The 22,181-nt window shown below is 37.6% G+C and overlaps 1 protein-coding gene across 2 annotated transcripts in view; it reads right to left on the bottom strand.

Moving 5' to 3' along the window:
* TASP1 (taspase 1) overlaps positions 1-22,181 on the bottom strand; it is a 239,160-nt gene that overhangs the window by 146,362 nt on the left and 70,617 nt on the right. The window contains exon 7 of one of the 2 annotated variants that reach the window (XM_065892439.1): positions 18,692-18,798. The exons of the other annotated variant lie outside the window; for it this stretch is intronic. Coding sequence (XP_065748511.1) covers positions 18,692-18,798 — 107 coding nt within the window. The remainder of the gene's footprint in view (positions 1-18,691; positions 18,799-22,181) is intronic. 2 annotated transcript variants of the gene reach the window in all.

The raw sequence follows: 22,181 nt of genomic DNA, 5'->3' as shown, positions 1-22,181 counted from the left end.
CCAGTGCAGGGGACACGGGTTCGAGCCCTGGACCAGGAAGATCCCACATGCCGCGGAGCAACTAAGCCTGTGTGCCACAACTACTGAGCCTCCACTCTAGAGCCCGCGTGCCACAACTACTGAGCCCACGTGCCACAACTACTGAAGCCCACATGCCTAGAGCCCATGCTCCACAACAAGAGAAGCCACCAAAATGAGAAGCCCATGCACCACAACAAAGAGGAGCCCCCGCTCACCACGGCTAGAGAAAGCCCGTGCGCAGCAACAAAGACCCAACGCAGCCAAAAATGAATAAATTAAAAATAATAATGGTTATTATTAGAAGGTCAAGATTGGGTTTTAAAATCTGGCTATATGTTATTTATCAGAGATACACTTGAAAAATAAGGATATGGAAAAGCTGGAAGTAAGAGGACAGGGAAAAGAGAGAGAGATACCAAGCAGGTACCAATCCAAACAACGTGGCTATATTAACATCAAGAAAATTAAGTTTTAAGACAAAAAGTTAATAGAACTAAAGGGTCTCTACGTGATAAATACTGAAAGTTTAGATACACCAGGGAGATATAGTAATTCTAAATTTGTATGTACCTAAAATAAAAAATAGCCTCAAATGTATGTAAAGCAAAAACAGAGCAACAAACAGAAATCAGCAAACCATAATACCTCACAATGAGATATTTTAACACATTTCTCCCAACTATGAATAGGTCAAATGACCAAAATAATAATAATAATCAGTAAGAAATAAAAGATCTGAACAGCATATTAAAAAGCTTAATTAGATAGGCATTCACAGAATTCTGTACCAATTAGACTGGAAGCATTCTTTTCAAATACAAATAAATACTTACAAAAGTTGACCATACATTAATCCATAAACTAAATCACAACAAATTTCAAGAAACATTATCAAGGCACAAAAACAGAAATATAGATCAATGGAACAGGATAGAAAGCCCAGAGATAAACCCACGCACATATGGTCACCTTATCTTGGATAAAGGAGGCAAGAATATACAGTGGAGAAAAGACAGCCTCTTCAATAAGTGATGCTGGGAAAAATGGACAGGTACATGTAAAAGTATGAAATTAGAACACTCTCTAACACCATACACAAAAATAAACTAAAAATGGATTAAAGACCTAAATGTAAGCCCAGACACTCTCAAACTCTTAGAGGAAAACATAGGCAGAACACTCTATGACATAAATCACAGCAAGATCCTTTTTGAACCACCTCCTAGAGAAATGGAAATAAAAACAAAAATACACAAATGGGACCTAATGAAACTTAAAAGCTTTTGTACAGCAAAGGAAACCATAAACAAGACCAAAAGACAACCCTCAGAATAGGAGAAAATATTTGCAAATGAAGCAACTGACAAAGGATTAATCTCCAAAATTTACAAGCAGCTCATGCAGCTCAATAACAAAAAAACAAACAACCCAATCCAAAAATGGACAGGAGACCTAAATAGACATTTCTCCAAAGAAGATATACAGATTGCCAACAAACACATGAAAGAATGCTAACATCATTAATCATTAGAGAAATGCAAATCAAAACTACAATGAGATATCTTCTCACACCGGTCAGAATGGCCATCATCAAAAAATCTAGAAACAATAAATGCTGGAGAGGGTGTGGAGAAAAGGGAACCCTCTTGCACTGTTGGTGGAAATGTAAATTGATACAGCCACTATGGAGAACAGTATGGAGGTTCCTTAAAAAACTACAAATAGAACTACCATATGACCCAGCAATCCCACTACTGGGCATATACCCTGAGAAAACCATAATTCAAAAAGAGTCATGGGGCTTCCCTGGTGGCGCAGTGGTTGAGAGTCCGCCTGCCGATGCAGGGGACACGGGTTCGTGCCCCGGTCTGGGAGGATCCCACATGCCGCGGAGCGGCTGGGCCCGTGAGCCATGGCCGCTGAGCCTGCGCGTCCGGAGCCTGTCCTCCGCAACGGGAGAGGCCACAACAGTGAGAGGCCCGCGTAACGCATAAAAAAAAAAAAAAAAAAAAAAAAAAGAGTCATGTACCACAATGTTCACTGCAGCTCTATTTACAATAGCCAGGACATGGAAGCAACCTAAGTGTCCATCAACAGATTAATGGATAAAGAAGATGTGGCACATATATACACTGGAATATTACTCAGCCATAAAAAGAAACGAAATTGAGTTATGTGTAGTGAGGTGGATGGACCTAGCGTCTGTCATATGGAGTGAAGTAAGTCAGAAAGATAAAAACAAATAACGTATGCTAACACATATGTGTGGAATCTAAGGAAAAAAACAAAACAAAAAAAAAGATCATGAAGAACCTAGGGGTAAGATGGGAATAAAGACACAGACCTACTAGAACATGGACTTGAGGATATGGGGAGGGGGAAGGGTAAGCTGTGACAAAGTGAGAGAGTGGCATGGACATACATACAATACCAAACGTAAAATAGATAGCTAGTGGGAAGCAGCCGCATAGCACAGGGAGATCAGCTCGGTGCTTTGTGACCACCTAGAGTGGTGGGATAGGGAGGGTGGGAGGGAAGGAGACGCAAGAGGGAAGAGATATGGGAACATATGTATATGTATAACTGATTCACTTTGTTATAAAGCAGAAACTAACACACCATTGTAAAGCAATTATACTCCAATAAAGATGTTAAAAAAAAAAAAGAAAAAGAAACTATCGAACAGAATACACTCTCTAACTACAATACAATTAAGTTAGGAGTCAATAAAGGTAAATAAAATTTAAAAATTAAGAAAGAAAAAAGTACCTCTAAATAACTTATGGATCAAATAAGAAATCTAAATAGAAACAAAAATATTTAATAATGAATGATAATAAAATATTACATTTCAAAACTTGTGAGAGATATAGTAAAAGTAGCACTTAGAGGGAAATTAATACCCAAAATATTAATATTAGAAAAGGAAACAAAAATAATAAGCTACGTGTCCAACTAAACAAGTTAGAAAGAGAATAAGATAAACACAAGGAGAAAAAACAGAGATAAGAAGAAAAATCAATGAAAGAGGAATAAACACTAGGTGAAAAGATCCAAAAAGGAATAAAATAAATAAAAAGGAAAAAGAAGGGCAAAATTGATTCTGTGACAAAACAATTTGTTGTTTTAAACCTCAGCAAAGGCCTGGCCCTCCTGCCTTCTCCTCCAGTATGAGCCTTGGCTCTTCCGGAGTAACAGCAGATACTATTAAACTCCACACTATAGATGGCATCCTGACTCGCTTGCACTTCATCCAGTGCAAATATTGCTCTCTCTTCCCCTACCCTTGCCCCACATCAAAACGCTGCCCTTCTTCAAGTCCCAGGGCCTCAGTAACTCCAGAAAAGGTCTCCTGAATCATTTCCCATCCACATGGGGGCCCTGACCCTAAAAGTACAACCTAAACCCCTGTGTGTAAGACTTTTATACACTGGCTTGTTCTAAGCTCTTTGGTGGGTTGTCTTCCCCCACTTCCACCTGGAAGCAGCAACTAACAAAGTGTCATAAGATAAATACCTTTTAATTGAACCTCATCAATAACTCAAACTTCTTGTCCTCTGAAACTGCATCTTGCTCAATTTTTATGCACAATCCAGACTCAGCCTAACCAAAGTAGTTTTCCTATAACCTCACGTTTCTCTGATTATTTCATATTTAGATATTCCCTGAATGTAATGCTTTTGCACATCACTGCTAAATGGGTCCTGTCTCAAAAGCACATCCTTAAACAACTGCTGAGAAACCTTTCACTCGTCCCATAGTAACCAAACTAAAGTCCAGACTCGTTTCTCACAATGTGGAAGTGATCTTTATTTCAGGACGTTGTGCATGCCCTTTGGTCTACTGTTCAAAACAAACTTCTAAGGCTCTTACCATCAAACACTAAGCCTCTCACTTTATCTATAAAGAAATGATATATCTTTATATTGGTCACACACTCCTCCGTTCAATGTTTTCTTTTGGTAACACTTCTTTACTGCCTTCCCAACCCCTTAAATCAATCATCTGGCACCAGATCACACTCCTCGTTTTTGACTAACCAATTCAGTTTCTTTAATTCCAGACTGCTTTCCTAAAAGCTCTAAATAATTAATACCCGTACAGTATTTGAGTCTTAACTTCACTTTTTCCACTGGTCATCCTTCACTATCTTAAACTCAGTCACTGCCGTCTGGGAAACATGTTCAAGGGAGGAGGGAATTGAGATTATTTGGCAGTTTCACTTCATAGAGGCGCATATATGAGAGGACTTCAACCACACGGATAGCGCAAGACGCTACCAGCACACACACAATAGGTTATGAATGTCATTACCTGGGCAGATTAAAAAACACATAAATAAATGAGCTAAGACCTTGCTAATTAAATAGACAGCAACAAAGTCTCTTTAATAATAGCAGGCAACCTTTTGCAATTTAGTTGTCCAATTTGGCTCTTTCCAGGAACACCTGGCCGTGGTCTGGACCTCTGGTCTTTCATTTCAGAGCTTACATTTACCTTCTCGGGATAAAATTACACTTTTTCTTTTAAATTCCAGAGCTCCAATGGCCTTTGAACTGAGTCTTAAAGCAGTGGGGAATAACAGATAAAGGACTCGAAGGTAACTTGGACAATCTGGAGTCTATTCCTGCCAATGAAACACCATGACAATTGGGATGGGTCATTAACCTGGATTTAAGTTCCACCCTCCCCAGATTGAAGAACAATAACTGACACCGACTTTAATAACACAGTAATAAGTTACTTTATTTGATATGAGATTTCTAAAGCAATATTCATTTGACCGTATAATTACGAGTATACTCACAAAAATAGAATTATTCAAAATCATAAATATATAACTAAAAATCAGCATATTAAAAAGCAAAAAGGAGCCAGAAAATACCCATATACTTATTTATTTTTGTTCCTCAACAGATTAAAATCTTATTAGAAATCAGAGATAATTCTTTGATTTCAAAGAATTACAAAGAGTAGGAAGGAGCTAAGTATATTCTAGGATGTAAAATACAATCTAAACTAATCATGATAGTACTATATCTTAGAAATTCTAACACCATTCAAATTAACCTCAATGATGTTTTCAGAGATTCCCAACACTCAAAAGCCTGTGTTTAATGCAAATAACCACCAGGGCAGGCCCCACTCACACATAACTATGTTTCAAAACATTCTCCTCATTTGCTTCTAAGTACAGTTATTACAAACAGACGTTCAGGGGCAGCTCTGCCTATGTACTTACTTCCTCTATGGTCTATTTTACTTTGCTAAATTCTGTGGACAGTTGAATCCTATCGGCTGTCGTGCCCCCACTGGGGATTACAGGCTGTCGAAAATAGAGCTTGGTTTGACCAGCAAAGTGCACTATTTTGGTTTTTGAATACCTAAAAATGGAACATGTATTGTCACCCCCGCCACCCGTCTAGATGGTCTCACATATTTAGGCTACCTGCCTGGCCCCCATAAGCATTTGGGTTTGAAACCACTGTCCTGCAGAAACTCTGTGGTGCTTCTCACAGGCTTCTTCTCTTTCTCTCTACAGTTATGTAAGCCCTACTTTTTATCCAAGCCCCAGCTTAAATTCCACCTCTTCCATAAAGCCTACCAGGTGCTTATGGTAATTTATCCATCCTGGTAATCCCTGCAGCTCTCACGGATGGTTTCATTCTTCTGGCACATACCAAATGGTATGATTTCCCTTTATTGTTTAATTCCTCTGGACCAAATGGGCAGGGCCTCTCTATTTACTCCTAAAGCCTACTTAAAAATCTGTATATAAATAGTACTCAATAAATGTTTGCTGGTGATAATGTTGAAGTCAAGGTAAAATAGGTACTGGAAAAAAACAAAAACAAAAACTGAAGATCCCATGAGGCCATGACCTCTGGTAGAAACTCCACTCAAAGCCTGTGCACTCCTCAAGGTCACTTGCTAGTTCCTCATAACCTCAGGTGACACAAATCAATGGAGCAATGAAAATGGAGCACTGCCTATCCCTTGAGCAAACGACATACAATGACCACAGAAGAGATGGCAATGCTTGTAAAATAAAAATGCTCTCAACACAGAAAAAAAAAAAAAGCACAATCACAAGCATCATAGACTTGTCTTAGCTTGCAAGGCAATCCCCATTTCCGTTCTGTCCCCCGTCCCTCCTCAGAAAATCACACCACCAAAATAAACAGGTGCTAGAAAATGGGTAGGAATTTTTGTTTGTTAAGGTGAAGGTCTATTCTTTTTCCTAGAAAATGACACATGGTCTAGGAGTACACTAGTAAAACAGGCATTTTACCTGCGTAACAGGAGAGGGACTTGGTCACGTTTCTCTATATGGCTAGATGGGCACGCCCCCTTGTGGACACTTCCTGACTCACCTCTGAAATGGTCAGCTGCAACTGTGAGCTGTTTCTAAGAAATTATTTCCCTCACTTACTCAATAATATTATTATCAATAGTAATATTTCAGATAACCAAACTCTTCTTTCATTACATCCCCAAATACAAGCTTGTTAAAAGTGAGACATAGTTTTGAACTAATGTATGCTTGAAGCAATTAAAGATTCAAACTTATCTTGAAAGACCATAAGACTTAAAATTGAAGAAAATAACATACACTTTGCTCTCTCAAAATTAACATTAAAATCATAGGCTGTAGATGTTTAAGTTAGTAATATCAACTGGGTAAAGGCATTGTTTCTAGGCACTGTGATAAGGATAAAAAAACAAAATGCTCATGCTTCCATATGCCTGCATAGATATGATAAAATAATCACACACCAATCTCAAAATGTCAAAGGTAGTAGATAATTCAATTCAACAAGCATTTATTGAGTGCCCATTATACTTACTAAGTAGAAGAAAGGAATGGGTTTTGATCTGGGTGGCATTTGAGCTGGTCCTTAATCCAAAGGACTTGGATTCAAATTTCAGTAGGTGGAGAAGTGGCTGGTATTCCATTATTAATTATCATTTATTCCACAAAGAGAAAGAGACATGAGAAAAACTTGGAAATAAGAACTTTCAGCAACTCCATGAAAAATCAAATACAGAAACGTAGTTGGTAAGAGAAAAAAGATTATTCAGAAAAGAAATAATGCAAGAGTAGGCTGGGCTCAAGTTTCAAGAGGGTTCATAAAGTCAGTTCTAAAAACTTTGGGTTTTAAGCTACATATAGTAAAGATTCTACTAAAGTTTCTCTCAGAAGAAGGACAAGACCAATGAAGGTATTTTTAAGGAAATGTATCTTGGGATAATACACAGAATTAAAGAGGAATGAAAAAAGGCTAGAACCAGGGAAGCCAGTTATAAAGATACTGCAACCATCCAGCCACCAAGGTAAAAAGGTATAGACTTGAGGGTGGTAAGTATATCAAAAAGAAGCAAGCAAAAACAAAACAAAACAAAAACTAGTGCCTGTATTCATTAAACCAACTGAGTACTTATTATATGCCAACCTGAGAAACCATGGCAACCAAAACAGATATAATCCCTGTCCTCCTGGAACCTGCACTCTAGGGAAAGAGAAAGACATCAAATAAGCACACTCAGAGAGGCAGCTGGAGCAGCACGACAGTTTAAATGACAGGTGGGAGGGGGAGAGGCAATATTCCTGGGATCTGGAATCATAGGGACAAAGGACTTGACTCAGGCAGAATCTTGACAGTGTGACCCAGACTGAGAGTAAAAGAGCAAAAGACTGAAAAGAAAGACAGGCACCTGCTCTTATCGAGTCCTGTGGGCTCTGTTAAGGGGCCTATACTTTATTCGTAAGAGCAGCTGGAAGTCACTGAAGTTTAAACAGGGTCATGACAAAATCAAATTGCACTTTTAAATGATTCCACAAATGCTGTGTATAGAACTGACTGGAAAGGCAAGAGCAGACGGGTTGTGATGCTACTGCAGTCATCCAGGAGACAGTGATGAAGCTTGATTCTAGACATGCTGAGCTAAGGTATGACATGAAATGTATAATAAGAAACTGGAACAGTTCAGGGCCTGAAGAGGGGGGTGGTAATAAAAACTTAGATTCATCCATTCAAACACAGTTTCATTAAATGGGTACTGTGTCAGGTACCTGTGGAAAATGACAATGACCTGGAGACAAATTCTGGAATAAGGAGAAAGGAGAAAAGAGCTCTAGGGTACCTTCAAGAGAGCTAAATGAATAAGACTGGACATGAAGTTATTAACTGAATGCAATCATGTATATAATTACTAACTCCTCTAGAACGTTCTATGTTCATTTAAGCAACGATTACTAGGCAGCTTTTCTAGGCCCACTGTGATAAATTAGGCAGAAAAAGTAATGAGTCTCAAATGCTGGCCCAATACCTCACACACCGCTGAAGATTTTCATCAGTATATTGAGAGTAGAGCCTAAAAATTGAGTTTTACAACTATCCCGATGAAGATAATGGCCAGCCAGGTTTAGCATACACTAAAATAAAGGATCTCTCAATGAGAGGATCAAGAGGTTTGGACAAACTCCATGTTGCCAATGATAATATATTAGAGAATTATCAAGCTGGAAAGAATGATGGTAATCACTTGGTCCAGCATGCTGACTTTACTGCTGAGGAAACTGAAGTCTAGAGAGACTCCGTGTTTGCCCAAGGTCTCTGGACTAGTTAACAGCAAACCTAGACTAGAAATCCTGGTCTACTGCACCCCATTTCAGCCTGCCCTACTTCCTCCACTCCTCAAGTAATCCCAGCCCAGGTCTTGAATTCTGAATAGTTTCTGGCATCTGACTTTTTATTCAAAATGTTCTAGGCTGATTGCAGAAGAGGTGGGCCAATCAGGCCTTTGAAAACTCCAGACAGTTTTCATTCAACCTAATTAAGCAGTGGGTCTTATCTTCTGATCTTAAAACATCCTAGTTATTGATCCGTGTGTGTGTGTGTGTGTGTGTGTGTGTGTGTGTGTGTGTATACACATTTGTCTTCTCATGTATTGGTCTATTCTGCTGGCCTTATTAGCTACACATGTGTCTACACTACTACATCTGTGATGGGTCAACTCAGGTCATTAGTACATGGTGATATCATAGGAGGACATATTTAAAAGTCCTGACTTAAGAGTCTGATGCTCTTAACATCATGGTCTGAGCCAATTCCCAGACAGGAAGACTTCTATCTGTAGCTCCAATGAAATTCCATTCACTGGAGGCATTTCCTTTTAGGAAAGCTATAATATGGTGATTTGCACATCATATACAAGATCGGCTGAGATTATCCCAATGATAATGAAGGAATGCTCTTTTTTCCCCTCCATTGATTCTGTTAAACACCAAAATTTAGAGGAAGCTCTACAGAGCTGATGAATAGTAAAAGTGGAGGGAGGATTTACAAGTCTGAACATATGATGTCAACCTATAACAAGTCTGGAAAACCACAGGTTACTTCCCTTACAAAATAAAAACAGCAGTTAGGGTCTGTTAACAGATTTCTTGCCTCACTCTTATCTCACTTATAACTTTAAAACAGTATAAATTTAAGGCATAGCTTCGTAAGGGTTTAAGGAAGACTCGGGAAGAAATCCAACCTACTAGCTATTGAATCTTTATATGAGAACTTAGAAACTTTTTCTGAAACAGAAGAAAAAAAAAATACTGCAATTGTCCAGCTATCAGGGGTTGAAAGTTCTGGATTTGGATAACTGATGAATTGACATAAAGTGCTGCAAACCACAGACATTTAAAGAAACCCCATGGTGGCGGGGGGATGAATTGGGAGATTGGGATTGACATATATACACAAATATGTATAAAATAGATAACTAATAAGAACCTGCTGTATAAAAAAAATAAATTAAATAAAATTCAAAACAAAAAAAAGACCAACTTCAAAGTTGAAAAAGAGGTTTAAAAAGAGTCCACCTTCTGCCTATGGAACGTGTATCTAAATAAACTTGCTTTCGCTTTAATTAATTAATTAAAATAAAAAGTGATTTAAGGAAATGGAAAAATAAATAAATAAATAAACCCCATCAAATTATACTGCAAAGGAATAATGGTCATCAGACTGTATAACCTACATAAATGCATGAGGTGGTGGTAATCTAGTAATACAAGTACTTAAGTTACTGACTTACTGATTTACATGTTAAGTCTTATAGGCTTAATCAGTAATCAAGATAGCCTTAGGACAGGAAAATATAATTTTTAATATATTACTTACAATTCAAAGAAATAATTTCAAATGGAAGATAATCACTCCACAGGATGAATTTACAGTTTTATTTTAAAAAAACCCACAAATATATAAAGTATATTTCTTTATGTAGAAAAGAAGGCAAAGAAGTTTCTTACTTCTGTTTACTCATATATCTATGCATTAACCATCTTTTTGAGAAACACGGAAAGACTCCAGATCAAGTAAATGTCTATAAGGCTAATTACTCCTCCCTCTGCACACATAATAAACATGTACACAAGTACAAATAGAACAATCTGATGAAAACATGTTGTTTTCTGTGCATTTATTTCCTTTGATCTTAACCTACCTCTCACCCAAAAAATAACAGTGATTTAGTATGATACAGTTAAGCGTTTATATAATAATTTCAAGATGGTGGATAAAAGGGAAAAATGTTACCCACAATATACTTCAAAAGAATAGAATATATTTATGTGAAGCACACAACGCAAGGCCCAACATTTTCTTTCTGAAACATGTGGCCAATTTGATGTCCCTATGTGGTGGCTAAAGAACACAAAATTAAAAGTTGTAGAATCTCTTTAGAGTGGTTTTCAACACACAACACTGTACAAAGCATTGCAAGATTTTCTAAACTTGTTCATTAGAAATTGAAGAATGAAAGATTCACACGATGGAAAAGGTCTGATTAACTTTCATTTCACCACCCTATACAAGTACTGCTTTACCTAAACACCAATGAAATTAATTGAAAACTTAAATTACTTCATAAAAGTGGTGAGACAAGGCAAAGAATTTCATGTACATCCAACTGTAAACTCTGTTATTAAAGAAAAAGACATGGAAACTATTTCAACAATATGCTTGTGAAAAATGAAGGGAAAAAAAAGGCTTGAAACATCAAAAATGCTGAGATCAAACAATACCCCCAACCTCTTTTAATACTCTAAGAATAAAAGAGCCCCTTCTAGTAATATCCAGGGCTAGCTGTTTGAAGCTGATATTTATGAAATCTAGATTATCCTGTGCATTGGGTCTGTTTGTTTTCCCAAAGTATCTCCTCTTTGTAGCAACTCTTTCTGTTATGTAACAAGGTTATGTAACAATTCAGTCAGTTCTGTAGCAGGAGCTAAGAACCTCCATTGGCCAATGAGTTTATTAGCACTTCATTCCAAAAGAAAGCTTTCTTTTTCAAAAATGCTTAATACTAACACAGCTACCTTTTACTTTTTGTATCAAAACAAAAGATAGACTTAAAACATGTATCACTTCCTCACATACACCACAAGAATTACTGATAAATATTCTAACAACGAGAGTCCATGGCAATCCTGTCAGGAGGAGAATGCAGATGCCCATGTGTGGGAACTACAAAGGACAGAGGAGCATGCTGAACTGCACCATTCCTTTTCACAAACACAGTTCTCGATCTGCCTAGCTCTGACACAGACAAACGTCAGTTACCACAGCTCAGTTAAATAATACCAGTCACTCAACAACCTGGTTCAAACTTCAATTACATGGTATAGTAACTGTGAGTAATTGAATAAAGTATAAACTTCACTACTAGGTCTTTAGTTGAAAGATCACTATGTAAACTATGTAAACGTTAGATGCCCATTATGATCAGTGAACAATCATGTCATTTCACTCAACATCTGTCACGGATGGGTCACTGTGCACAGACAGCTAAGTGTGTAGTTGTGTTACCTCCTTGTCTCCCAGTGATAAGTCCACGTGACATTTTACAAATATCGATCATCAAAAAAGGGCACTAGCCAACTAAGATGAAAATGAAGCAAAGAAACAAAAAGTGATAATGTTGGAAGTGCAATTCTAATAAAAAATAAGTGACGTTATGGAAGAAATAATTGATTGTGGGAATTTTCAACACCGCCACCGTTCAAGAGACTCGAGATCTTCAGTCAGAGAAACTTAGTGAAGACAAACCTGTCAACATAAATAAGGAATGTAGTTGTGACAAAAAGGATGAAGATGCCCCAGAAGAAGTGACACTGGCAAAAAAGCTGACATAAAAGGAACGCTGAGAGATACTGTACAACATGGAAAGAGCAAAGGATAAACTGTTGAAAGCTGATCCAAAATTAAAAAGAGTTTGACAATTCACCATGACATAAACAGATGCTCACTCCATATCATAACTTACATGACAGGAAAGCAAGCACTGTTCAAACTACTCTTGATAAAGGGTTTTTAGACAGAAAAAACCTACTTTAATTCTGATGTTTTAAATTAGTGTACTAAATAAATACTCATTTCAATTACTTTTTTGTTTCTCTACACATTTATAACCACCAGTAAAAGAGTTTTTAATGTTTTGACAAAAATGTCTAAAGGTCATGGAAAAAGTGTAATTTTTTGCCATTAAGATCGGTTTGCACAGTCATTTTTATGGTCCAGCACTACCAGGCAAAGTGTGGACTATCTATACACTGCAAGGGAAAGAAAGAAGTAAAGAAAAATCCAGGAACAGTTGGGTCTACACAGATAGGGGAGTGGAATAGAGCATAAACAACTACTACTTTTATATTACACAGCACTACAGGTAAATAATAATCTTTTCCTCCTCCAGCATGTCTTCCCTCTAAGTCACACCAAAAAAGCATGGATGAAACAGAGATGTCAATTATTAAGAATAGACAGTTACTCAGAATTTATTCCGTATTTTTTAATATTGTATCTTAAAACCCATGTATTCTTAAAGTGAGGACAAAATGTGTTTTATGTGATTTATAGGTAGATTAGCTGCTTAACCCACTACTGGTTTGTAGCAACAAGGGACATATTAATTGTGCAGAAGAAAACGATAAAAAAAGTTCTCCATTTACGCTACACATTGTAGATTACCTCCCTAATAACCACTCTCCTCCCCTTCCTTTGACAACAAAACAACTAATTTGCGGGGTGGGGCGGGGGGAAGACAATGTGTCTAGCAGCAAGCCATGAGCTATGAGATAGTAATGAGGAAAATCCACTTCATTTCCTAGGCTCCTTTGCAACTGGGAATAGCCATGTGACCAAACTGCGCCCCTTGTCCACTGCCCCCAAAAAAAACAACTAAAGAGAAATCTATTGAGAGAGATTCTGGAAAACTTTTGCATCCCAGTTAAAAAAGTGACGGACACATCTGGCACTAGTCTCCCCGCCCACACCCTCCATGGTCTCACCTTCTTCTCACCTTGAATGCAGATGTGACACCTGAAATTATAGCAGCCATATTCCATCCATAAGACAAAAGGCATGAGAGAAAAGGCCCAAGAGAAATCCCAGATATGTTGGCTCCAGCATCATTGGAAACCTGAGCTAATGAATGCTTGCAGCCACCCACCTCCAAAATTCTTTATAACGAGGCAGAGGGCCAGGGAGCAGGGGGACAAATATGCATTTCTTAAGTCACCATCAGGTTTTCTATTGTTTGCAGCCAAAAGCATTCCATTAATTAACCATTCTTATTTTAAACTAAGTCAAATGTAAATGGTCAAAGACAAAGGAAAACAAAAATACTCTAATTAATTGAGGTAGCAAGCTGATTAAATATACTTCTTGCTTTAATTCTGATTTCTATTAGTATTGTGATAATGTCTGGACAATCAATTACTTTTTTAAGAAAAACGAGAAATATCAATGCAACAAAAATTGCTCAATTTATTTACTTTTATTTTCAGGCTTTAAAATATTTATTCTACTGTATACTCCTTTCAAGACAATATTTATCTCCTTCAACACTGAGTAACAAAAAAGTGAACATTAGGAAAGTTACCAAAAACTCTATTCTTTTTATTATATTTATATACCCAACTCACAGCTTCTTTTATGTAGCCACAACACACAGTAGTTCCAGGCTTTATTCAATGCTGGCTAACCAAAACTATGCTGAAACTATACACACAGGACAGGGAGAAATAAACTAAATACAGGTTGATTTTGAAAATAGCTATTTGTCCTTTCCTGTCACATCTCTAAAACATTGCTATGCTTCCTCTCAAAAATTATAATTTTCTGCACCATTGGCTCCTTATCTGGCGGTCTTTTCTTTCTCGGAGCGTTTTTATTACCTTTGCCAAGGTTATACAGCAAACATCTGCAAAACAAAGCCTGTGGCCCGCATCCTTCCCTAAAGGCAGAAGCTGGGTCCTAGTCAAACACAGTGCTTTGTACACATTAAAGTTCATATATTCTGAATATTAAAAATATTTTCCTGTCATTTCAGGGGTCTAAAATACTCCATTTGAATTATGCCTGAATTCTACCTCTCCACCCACTACTAGTGACTCCATTACCACCCTCCCTTTCTCCATTATAAGATTCCACCCAGAGTAGCACCCAGAGTACCAGTTTCCCTTCTTTTTTGTCTGAGATGAAGGCAAACAATGGCAAAGGCAAAAACGATGGTGTCTCAGTCAGTGACAGTCACCAAACACTTGAACATCCATTAACACATCTGTTCCTCCTAACAGCCCTGCTACGGGAGCAGAATTATCACTATTTTCAGTTAAAGATAAGGAAACTGAGCCTTCCTAGGTGAAATTACTCAGTGAATTCACAGAAGGTAACCGTGGTACGGTGTCTTGACCCTATCTCCCCACCTCTCTCTCCCCACTCCACAGCAAAACTTCTCAAAAGAATTATCTCCACCCTGTTCTCCCTGATGGACCCACTCCACCTGCTCTACAATCCACCACATCATGGAAACTGTCCTCATCCAGGTCCAAAGTCTCCAGGTGCCGAGTCCAGTGGCCAGTCCTCTGTCCTCCCAACTGTTTTATCAGCAGCACTTGACCCAGGTGATGCCTGACTTTGAATGCTCCTCTCTGCTTCCCAGACACTCTCCTGGTGGCCCCTCTGCCCCACTGGCTGCTCCATCTTTCTCTTTCGCTGGTGTCTCCTCCTCCCAATGTAGACATGTTGGCCTGGCCCAGGGTTCAGTTTTCAGACCTCTATCTTCACTCACTCCTACTAAGTGAGCTCATCTGGACACGTGGATTTATATTCCTTTTGATGCCAATGATTGCCAAATGGGAATGTTCCCCCTGACCTACCCCTAAGCTTCAGATGCATAAAACCAACTCCACAGTTAATCTTTCCTGCTGCCACATCTAGTTTTTTATTGCAAATCCTCTTAACCAGGTTGATGAGTGGTTGTTTAAATTTTTCAAAAATTGAATATTCTCTGGGTGAAGGACAGAATCATAAAGAAGGACACATATTGTAAATATTTCCTTTTTATTTAAAACACAAAACCAATTCATTCATTCACTAGCCAATCTTTTCATATAAGACTTTCTCTGAATGTGAGCCCACGTACAAATGTTCCATATCATCTTCCTATAACACCCTGGACTGTCCTATGATTTCAAGTTTTACTAAAAATAGAACAAGAATATAAATACACTAACAACACACTCTGAATGCACAAAGCTTCTAGATTTTTACAATTTTTCTCAATCTTTTACAGCTGGTTTGCCCATGCTTAATTCTACAGCAACTTTTTATAGACCCACTCTGCTTTTTCAAGTTAGTTTTCAAACAAAGAACTCTTTCAGTTTTCAAGCAGACAATTCTCTTTTTAAACTCAATATTCATCAGTTTATGAGAGACAATGAATTATGATAAAGGATAAAATGATAAAAACAATGAGCATAATGAAGCTCTTGGTGGCACAAAATTCAACTGAAAGGAGTAGAGGGACATAGCACACTAAAAGTGGTCTATTACCTTGAGTGTCCAGGGTGCCTTGGCATCAGATAGTATGTTTTATTGTGAAAATGAAAAGCATTGGTTAATCTGAGTTCATTAAGGGAACATGAACTGAGAAAGTTCTTGATTTCCACTTCCCACCTCCATCACCTTGAAGCCATACTTTCTCCAGCTCCCTGCCCCACCTTAGTAAATGGCAATACACTATGACTAAACTAAAACTTTTAAATCCCCTCTCTATAAGGCATCAGTAATTCCTGTCTTTCTAGGAGCCCTTATAATATATCCTGGATATATTCACTTCTCTCCATCTCCATCCCTAACATCCACAGTCCATGTGGAACCATCTCCCAACTGTAATAACTTTGTAACTAATATCCTCACTTCTGTTTTTGCCTTCCCCTATTCACCACGTAGCAGCCAGAAAGAACTCTGTAAAATATGAATAAGGCAGTGTTGCTTCTCTGCTTTTACAATAATAACTCATTATTCATGAAACAAAAGTGGAAACTCCTCAAGGAGCCGGCATCTACCTACCTCTCCAGCTTCAGATCATACCATCCTCCTCTTGCCCACCATGCTTTAGGCACAATGCCCCTCTTCTCCATTCCTCCGATATGCCAAGTCCCCACCAGGGCCACTGTACATGCAGTTCATTTTGCCTGGAACACTATTCCACTGACTTCTCATAAAACTCACTTCATATTTTTCAGATGTCGCCTCAAATGTTACACCCTCAGAAAGGTCTCTAACTAGCAAGGTATCATCCTAACTAAAGGAGTCCTCTTTTGAGTCTCCCCCTCCATCTCTCATATCCAAGTTACTTTGTATCATATCATCTTGTGCTTTTTTTTTCCTTTATATCAGTTATCAAACATGGTAATTATCTTACTTGATTGTATGTTTATATGTTTCCATCTCTAGACACTAAAATGTAAAATTTCATTAGAGCAGGAATTACCTCCATCCTGTTCACCACCGTTTTCTTACTACCCAGCTCAGCACCAAGAGTAGCTGCTTAATAAATATTTTCTGAATAAAAAAATGAATCTTCTAAGTAAGACCAGATGAAGATATTCTCTATAATGTCAACTGATATTTCTATGCATAAAAACCCTAAACTGATGTCCCTGAAAAAAAGACCTGTATAAGAATGTTCATAACAGCTTTATTCATAAAGTACAAGCCTGGAAATGAACCAAACGTCCATCAGTAGGAGAATAGATAAACAACTTACAGTAAATGGGAATATTATTCAGTAATAAAAAAGAATAAACCTGTGACCCACTGTCTCAAAAACACTTTGTGAAAGAAACCAAATAGAAAAGAGTACATTCTGTAAGATTCCAATTATATAAAGTTCAAGAGCAACACAAAACATCTATGGTGATAAAACTCAGAGCAGTGGTCACCTATAAAGGGTAGAGAATGGCTGAAAGGAAGTACAAAAGAACCAGATATGTTCTACATCTAGATAGGTATATGGGTTACATGGCTATATATATATATTTATAAAAATGATTAAATTGCTCACTATATGTGAATTTTATCAGTTTTTTAAAAGAACAGAAGTCCTAAATTTGCTTACTCAGACATCACATGGGATGCAAAAACCGAAGAAACAGAACCACACTACTAGCCACTTTCACCAAGGTCTACCTACTCATTTGTTCATTTGCCTCCTAAATTTCTACTCTTCTCTGGCAGAAAAATAAAAAGGTTTGGACCAAAATGTTTGATTAATTGTCCCATGTGGCAACATACTGGAAAAATATCTATCACCACGAGAGAAGATTTAGTATGCATTCATATGTGAATGAACCATATATAGCTATGACGGAAAGTATTAGCCAGTACATAAGCAATTATGGGACTAATCAATGAAGAATATTAACGAGATGCCAAGTTATATCAAATGACGATGTGACATGAGAACTCCACCATGAACTGTGTGCTAACGGACCTCTAAGCCATAGTTTGAGCATGAATGTTATGGTTTTTAATTTTTCTATCCCCCAAAACACCTAAGAAATGCCACACGCAGGCTCATGAGGGCACACAAATGCATGAAATGCAAACAAAGAAAATATAAGAACAAGAAACAGAGACATGTAATTAGAATGTACCAAAAAACCTACATGAATCCAATATATACATTTCCTTATAACACTCTATCCCCTAAACAGCCATGTTCATCCAGAGTTGCAAGGACCAAAACAGCAGCCAGGAGCCACATGGAGCTAACTGAGCACTTAAACTGTGGTGAGGACAAATGAGAAGCTAAATTTTTTATGTTATTACATTTTAATAAACTTTAATTTTAAAACAGAGTTTCAACTCAATTTCTGGGAAGTCTTAAGTATGTTTGTTATGTAACTTGTTATGTAAGCCTACTTTTTCAACTGTTAACTTTATGATATATAGATACAGATCATATTTCCAATGAAAAGTTAATGTCATAATTGAGACGTGCTGTAAGTGTAAAATACACACTGCTTTTTGAAGACTTAATACAAAAAAAAAAAGAAAATAGACTAGATCACTAGTAATATTTTTTCACTGATCACATTTTTGAAGCGATATTTTAGATTCACTGTTTTAAATAAGTCTTAAAATTAATTTCACCTGTTTCTTTTAATTTTTTTAAATGCAGCTACTGGAAAACTTAAAAAGTACATATGTGGCATGCATTATATTTCTACTGGGTTGTACTATTCTGAGGCTTATATATCTAAATGCAGACTAAGTATATCATTATGATACATTAATTATTAATATTTCAAACACCTCCTGACCTTTTCACTTGATTGTCTTCTTTTCTTTAGTTGAATGAAATCTGTTTCCACCCTTTCTGCCAGCTCTAGTTTCCTCTTGTTTCTTTTAAATGCAGCTAAACTGAATCCTATAAAAGAAACATTAAAAATAACATTTGAAAAATATTAGGGCAATGGGGCAGATGAGAGATCCTGAAGAGCCTCCTCAGGACAAAATCCTTAAGAATGTTGGATAAAGGGTTTTATAAAGTCTTTTCAGTGTACACTGAGGTGGGAGGGAATAAGAAAAATAACCTAAAGTAAAAAAATTAAGAAGAAGTCAAATCCAGAGAGACAAGTGAGTTCTGAAGGTAGATGCTCTCCAGGAGTGTCTGCTAATGCATGCCATGGCCAGCTCTGGTTTTGAAGGTCTCTGTGCATAAGAGACAAGAGCTGAGACTCGGGACAATGCAGCAGGAGAAAACATATTGGAGATCATCCACATAAAAAGGGGGAACCCCAAAGGGTGATATACCCAATGAAAGGGGAAACTAGAAAATGCCACAATATGCAAAGAATCAGGAAACTTGTAAGTCACAGCCTTGGCTATAAACGTAAGACAAGAAAAGTCCTGTTACACTTGGCTGGTTTGGGAAGGGGAGTTCTGTTTTGTGGGTGGGTGTGGGTGTGGGTGTTGGGGGGGGTGGGGGGGTGTACACACATGTGTGGGTGTGTGTTGGTGTGTGTACACGCATGTGTGGGTGTGTGTGGGTGTGTGTACACGCATGTGTGGGTGTGGGTGTGGGTGTGTGTACGCGCATGTGTGTGCGCATGCGCGCACAAGGTGGGGGTGGGGGCAGGACACTGCTCTTGAAGAACAATTAGAATTCTAAAAACAAAATACATATCTATATAACATTAAAGTATAAAAAATATTTAAAAGTTCAGGCAGAATTAGGAGAATTCGTATTACCTATGTGGCCTGAAAAACACAAAAAACCAAAAATGATCTCGGTGAGGTAATGCTTCAAAAACCCATCAAATGCAAATACTCCCTGAAAAAACCCACCTTAGCTCACCCAGACCTCAAAGAATTCCCATGTTCCAATTAATATGAGCCCATAGTTAAAAAAACAGTTCATAAAACGAATGAGAAATAAATCACCAAGAATGAAAAAATAAAAGTCAGCCAAACATCAGAAAGTATAATCCAACCGGCAAAGACCTCAGATACTAGTGTAATCATATATAGAATATAAAACATGTTTATGCTCACAGACATAAAAAAAAGATATTGAAAATATAACTAAGGAAGAAAAGATGATAAAATTCCCAGGCAGACTTGAAGAAGAACCAAACAGAACTTCTAAAAATAAAAAATACAATAACTGGAATTTTAAGACTTGATATACAGATTTAAACAATTAGATTCAGCTGACAAGAGAAATTACAAACTGGAATATAACACTGAAAAGATTACCAAAGTTTTCTGATAATGGCAGACTAAATTCTTAAGAGCAATTCTCCCACCAAATATTATCAAAAATGTAGATAAAATATGAAAAACACCACCTAAAAAGCATTAAAAACCTTATAAAAAGTATCGAGCTTTTCTGGGGGTAAACTGAAGACTAAAGCTTTATTATTGCACTGTGAGCATCTGCCAACACTTGCGCACTTGAATTTGATTCCGTGGCATCAAGGAGAGGCATAAGTCAAACCCAGAGCCCATTAAAGGTGGGAGTTTCATAGGAGACACTTCCCACAGCAAGCTAGGGATTGAAAGGGCCAACATCCCCACAGGAAGGCTGAGCTAGAAACAAGCAAGTCTACCCCTACCCTCTACCCCAATACCAAGTGCATTTAGACAAGGTGGTTATCTTCAATGCACTGAAAGGAAATATCTGCTCACCCAGAACACTATATCCAGTAAAATTAACCTGCAAAAATGAAGGTGAGGGGCTTCCCTGGTGGCGCAGTGGTTGAGAGTCCACCTGCCGATGCAGGGGACACGGGTTCGTGCCCCGGTCCGGGAAGATCCCACATGCCGCAGAGCGGCTGGGCCCGTGAGCCATGGCCGCTGGGCCTGCGCGTCTGGAGCCTGTGCTCTGCAACGGGAGAGGCCATAACAGTGAGAGGCCCGCGTACCGCAAAAAAAAAAAAAAAAATGAAGGTGAAATAAAAATAGTTTCAGGTGAACAAGAATGAGCAAATTCATCACCAGCAAGACCTGTACTAATGAAAAACATTAAAGGGTGTTCTTCCATAACAGGCAAAATAATACAAAGTGAAAGCTCAAAGACAAAAAAAAAAAAAACAGGCAGGGAGAGGGGTGGGGAATTAAGTGCAAAGAAAAGAATATATGTGCAGGCAAATCTAAATGAAAATTGCAGTAAAACAATAAAGTGTCACAGTGTTTTTAAGTGCATATTTATTTCCCCCACATTGATGTAAATTAATCAAAATAACAGTGGGAAAATAACAAAGATACTCTAACATATTACCTTTAAGATTAATCAAGAAAATTTTAAATAAGGAAAAACAAATATGTTAGGAAAATTAAGTGGAAAAGGAACCAGAGTTGCCCTCAAGACAAAGTCTAAGAACAATAGTGTAGTAATGGACAAAAAAAAAGTAATGGAACTGACCAACAAGTTTAGAAACAAACTCATGTACATCCTAATAGAATTTGAGAATAACACTGCTTTTTCATACCACTGGGAAATCTATATGTTATTCAGTAAACTTTCTTGGCACAATACATTACCTATTTGGGGAAAAAAACACAAATTAAATTCCTACCCCACACTACACACAAATCTGAAACCTTATAAGTATTAATGATTTAAACATATAAAATCTAAAAAAAGAAGTCCAAAAAGATTAAGCCATCACACAGTAGGCATAAATACCAGTCTTTTTATATCAGCCTTTTCTGAGAGAGATTTTATTTTTTATTTTTACTCGTTTTAACATTAAAGTAGAATATTTTACATTGAATATTATCAAAGCCAGAATCCATCAAAAGGATGGTTCATTGATAAAACCATGTAAAATTTAAAATGTCTACAAGGCAAAAGACATCATATGCAAAGGTAAATGATAAATGGCATCTTTTAAAATTTTAAAGTATATGCAAATAGTTATAGATAGGATTAATAACCTTGAATCAGAATAGTCTGATATAAAATTAATAAGCTGGAGCTAGAGGGAAGATGGCAGAGTAAGAAGCACCAGGAATCTGTCTCCCCACCTAGACAACAACTGGCCTGATAGAATCTGTCTAATGTTAAGTATTATACAACTCTGGAGTCTATTAAAGAGGAAGGTTTCCAGGGGAAAGCTTCATTGTAAACTGTGGTTAATTTGGGTCAACTTCAGCTCTTCGCACAGTAGCCTCCCCACACCCTATCCCCAACCCTGTGGCAGGCAGCTGGGCATACGCTCCTAGAGCAGCTTGCACATAGCTTGTGAGAGTCAGGGTGGGCAATAAAGACCCTCTCCTCCAAATACCAGAATCTGTGCTCTGATT

This window comes from Phocoena phocoena, chromosome 15, assembly GCF_963924675.1.
Source record: "Phocoena phocoena chromosome 15, mPhoPho1.1, whole genome shotgun sequence".
Taxonomy (NCBI): domain Eukaryota; kingdom Metazoa; phylum Chordata; class Mammalia; order Artiodactyla; family Phocoenidae; genus Phocoena; species Phocoena phocoena.
The sequence above is the reverse complement of the archived record's forward strand: the minus strand, read 5'-3'. Positions and strand labels throughout refer to the sequence as shown.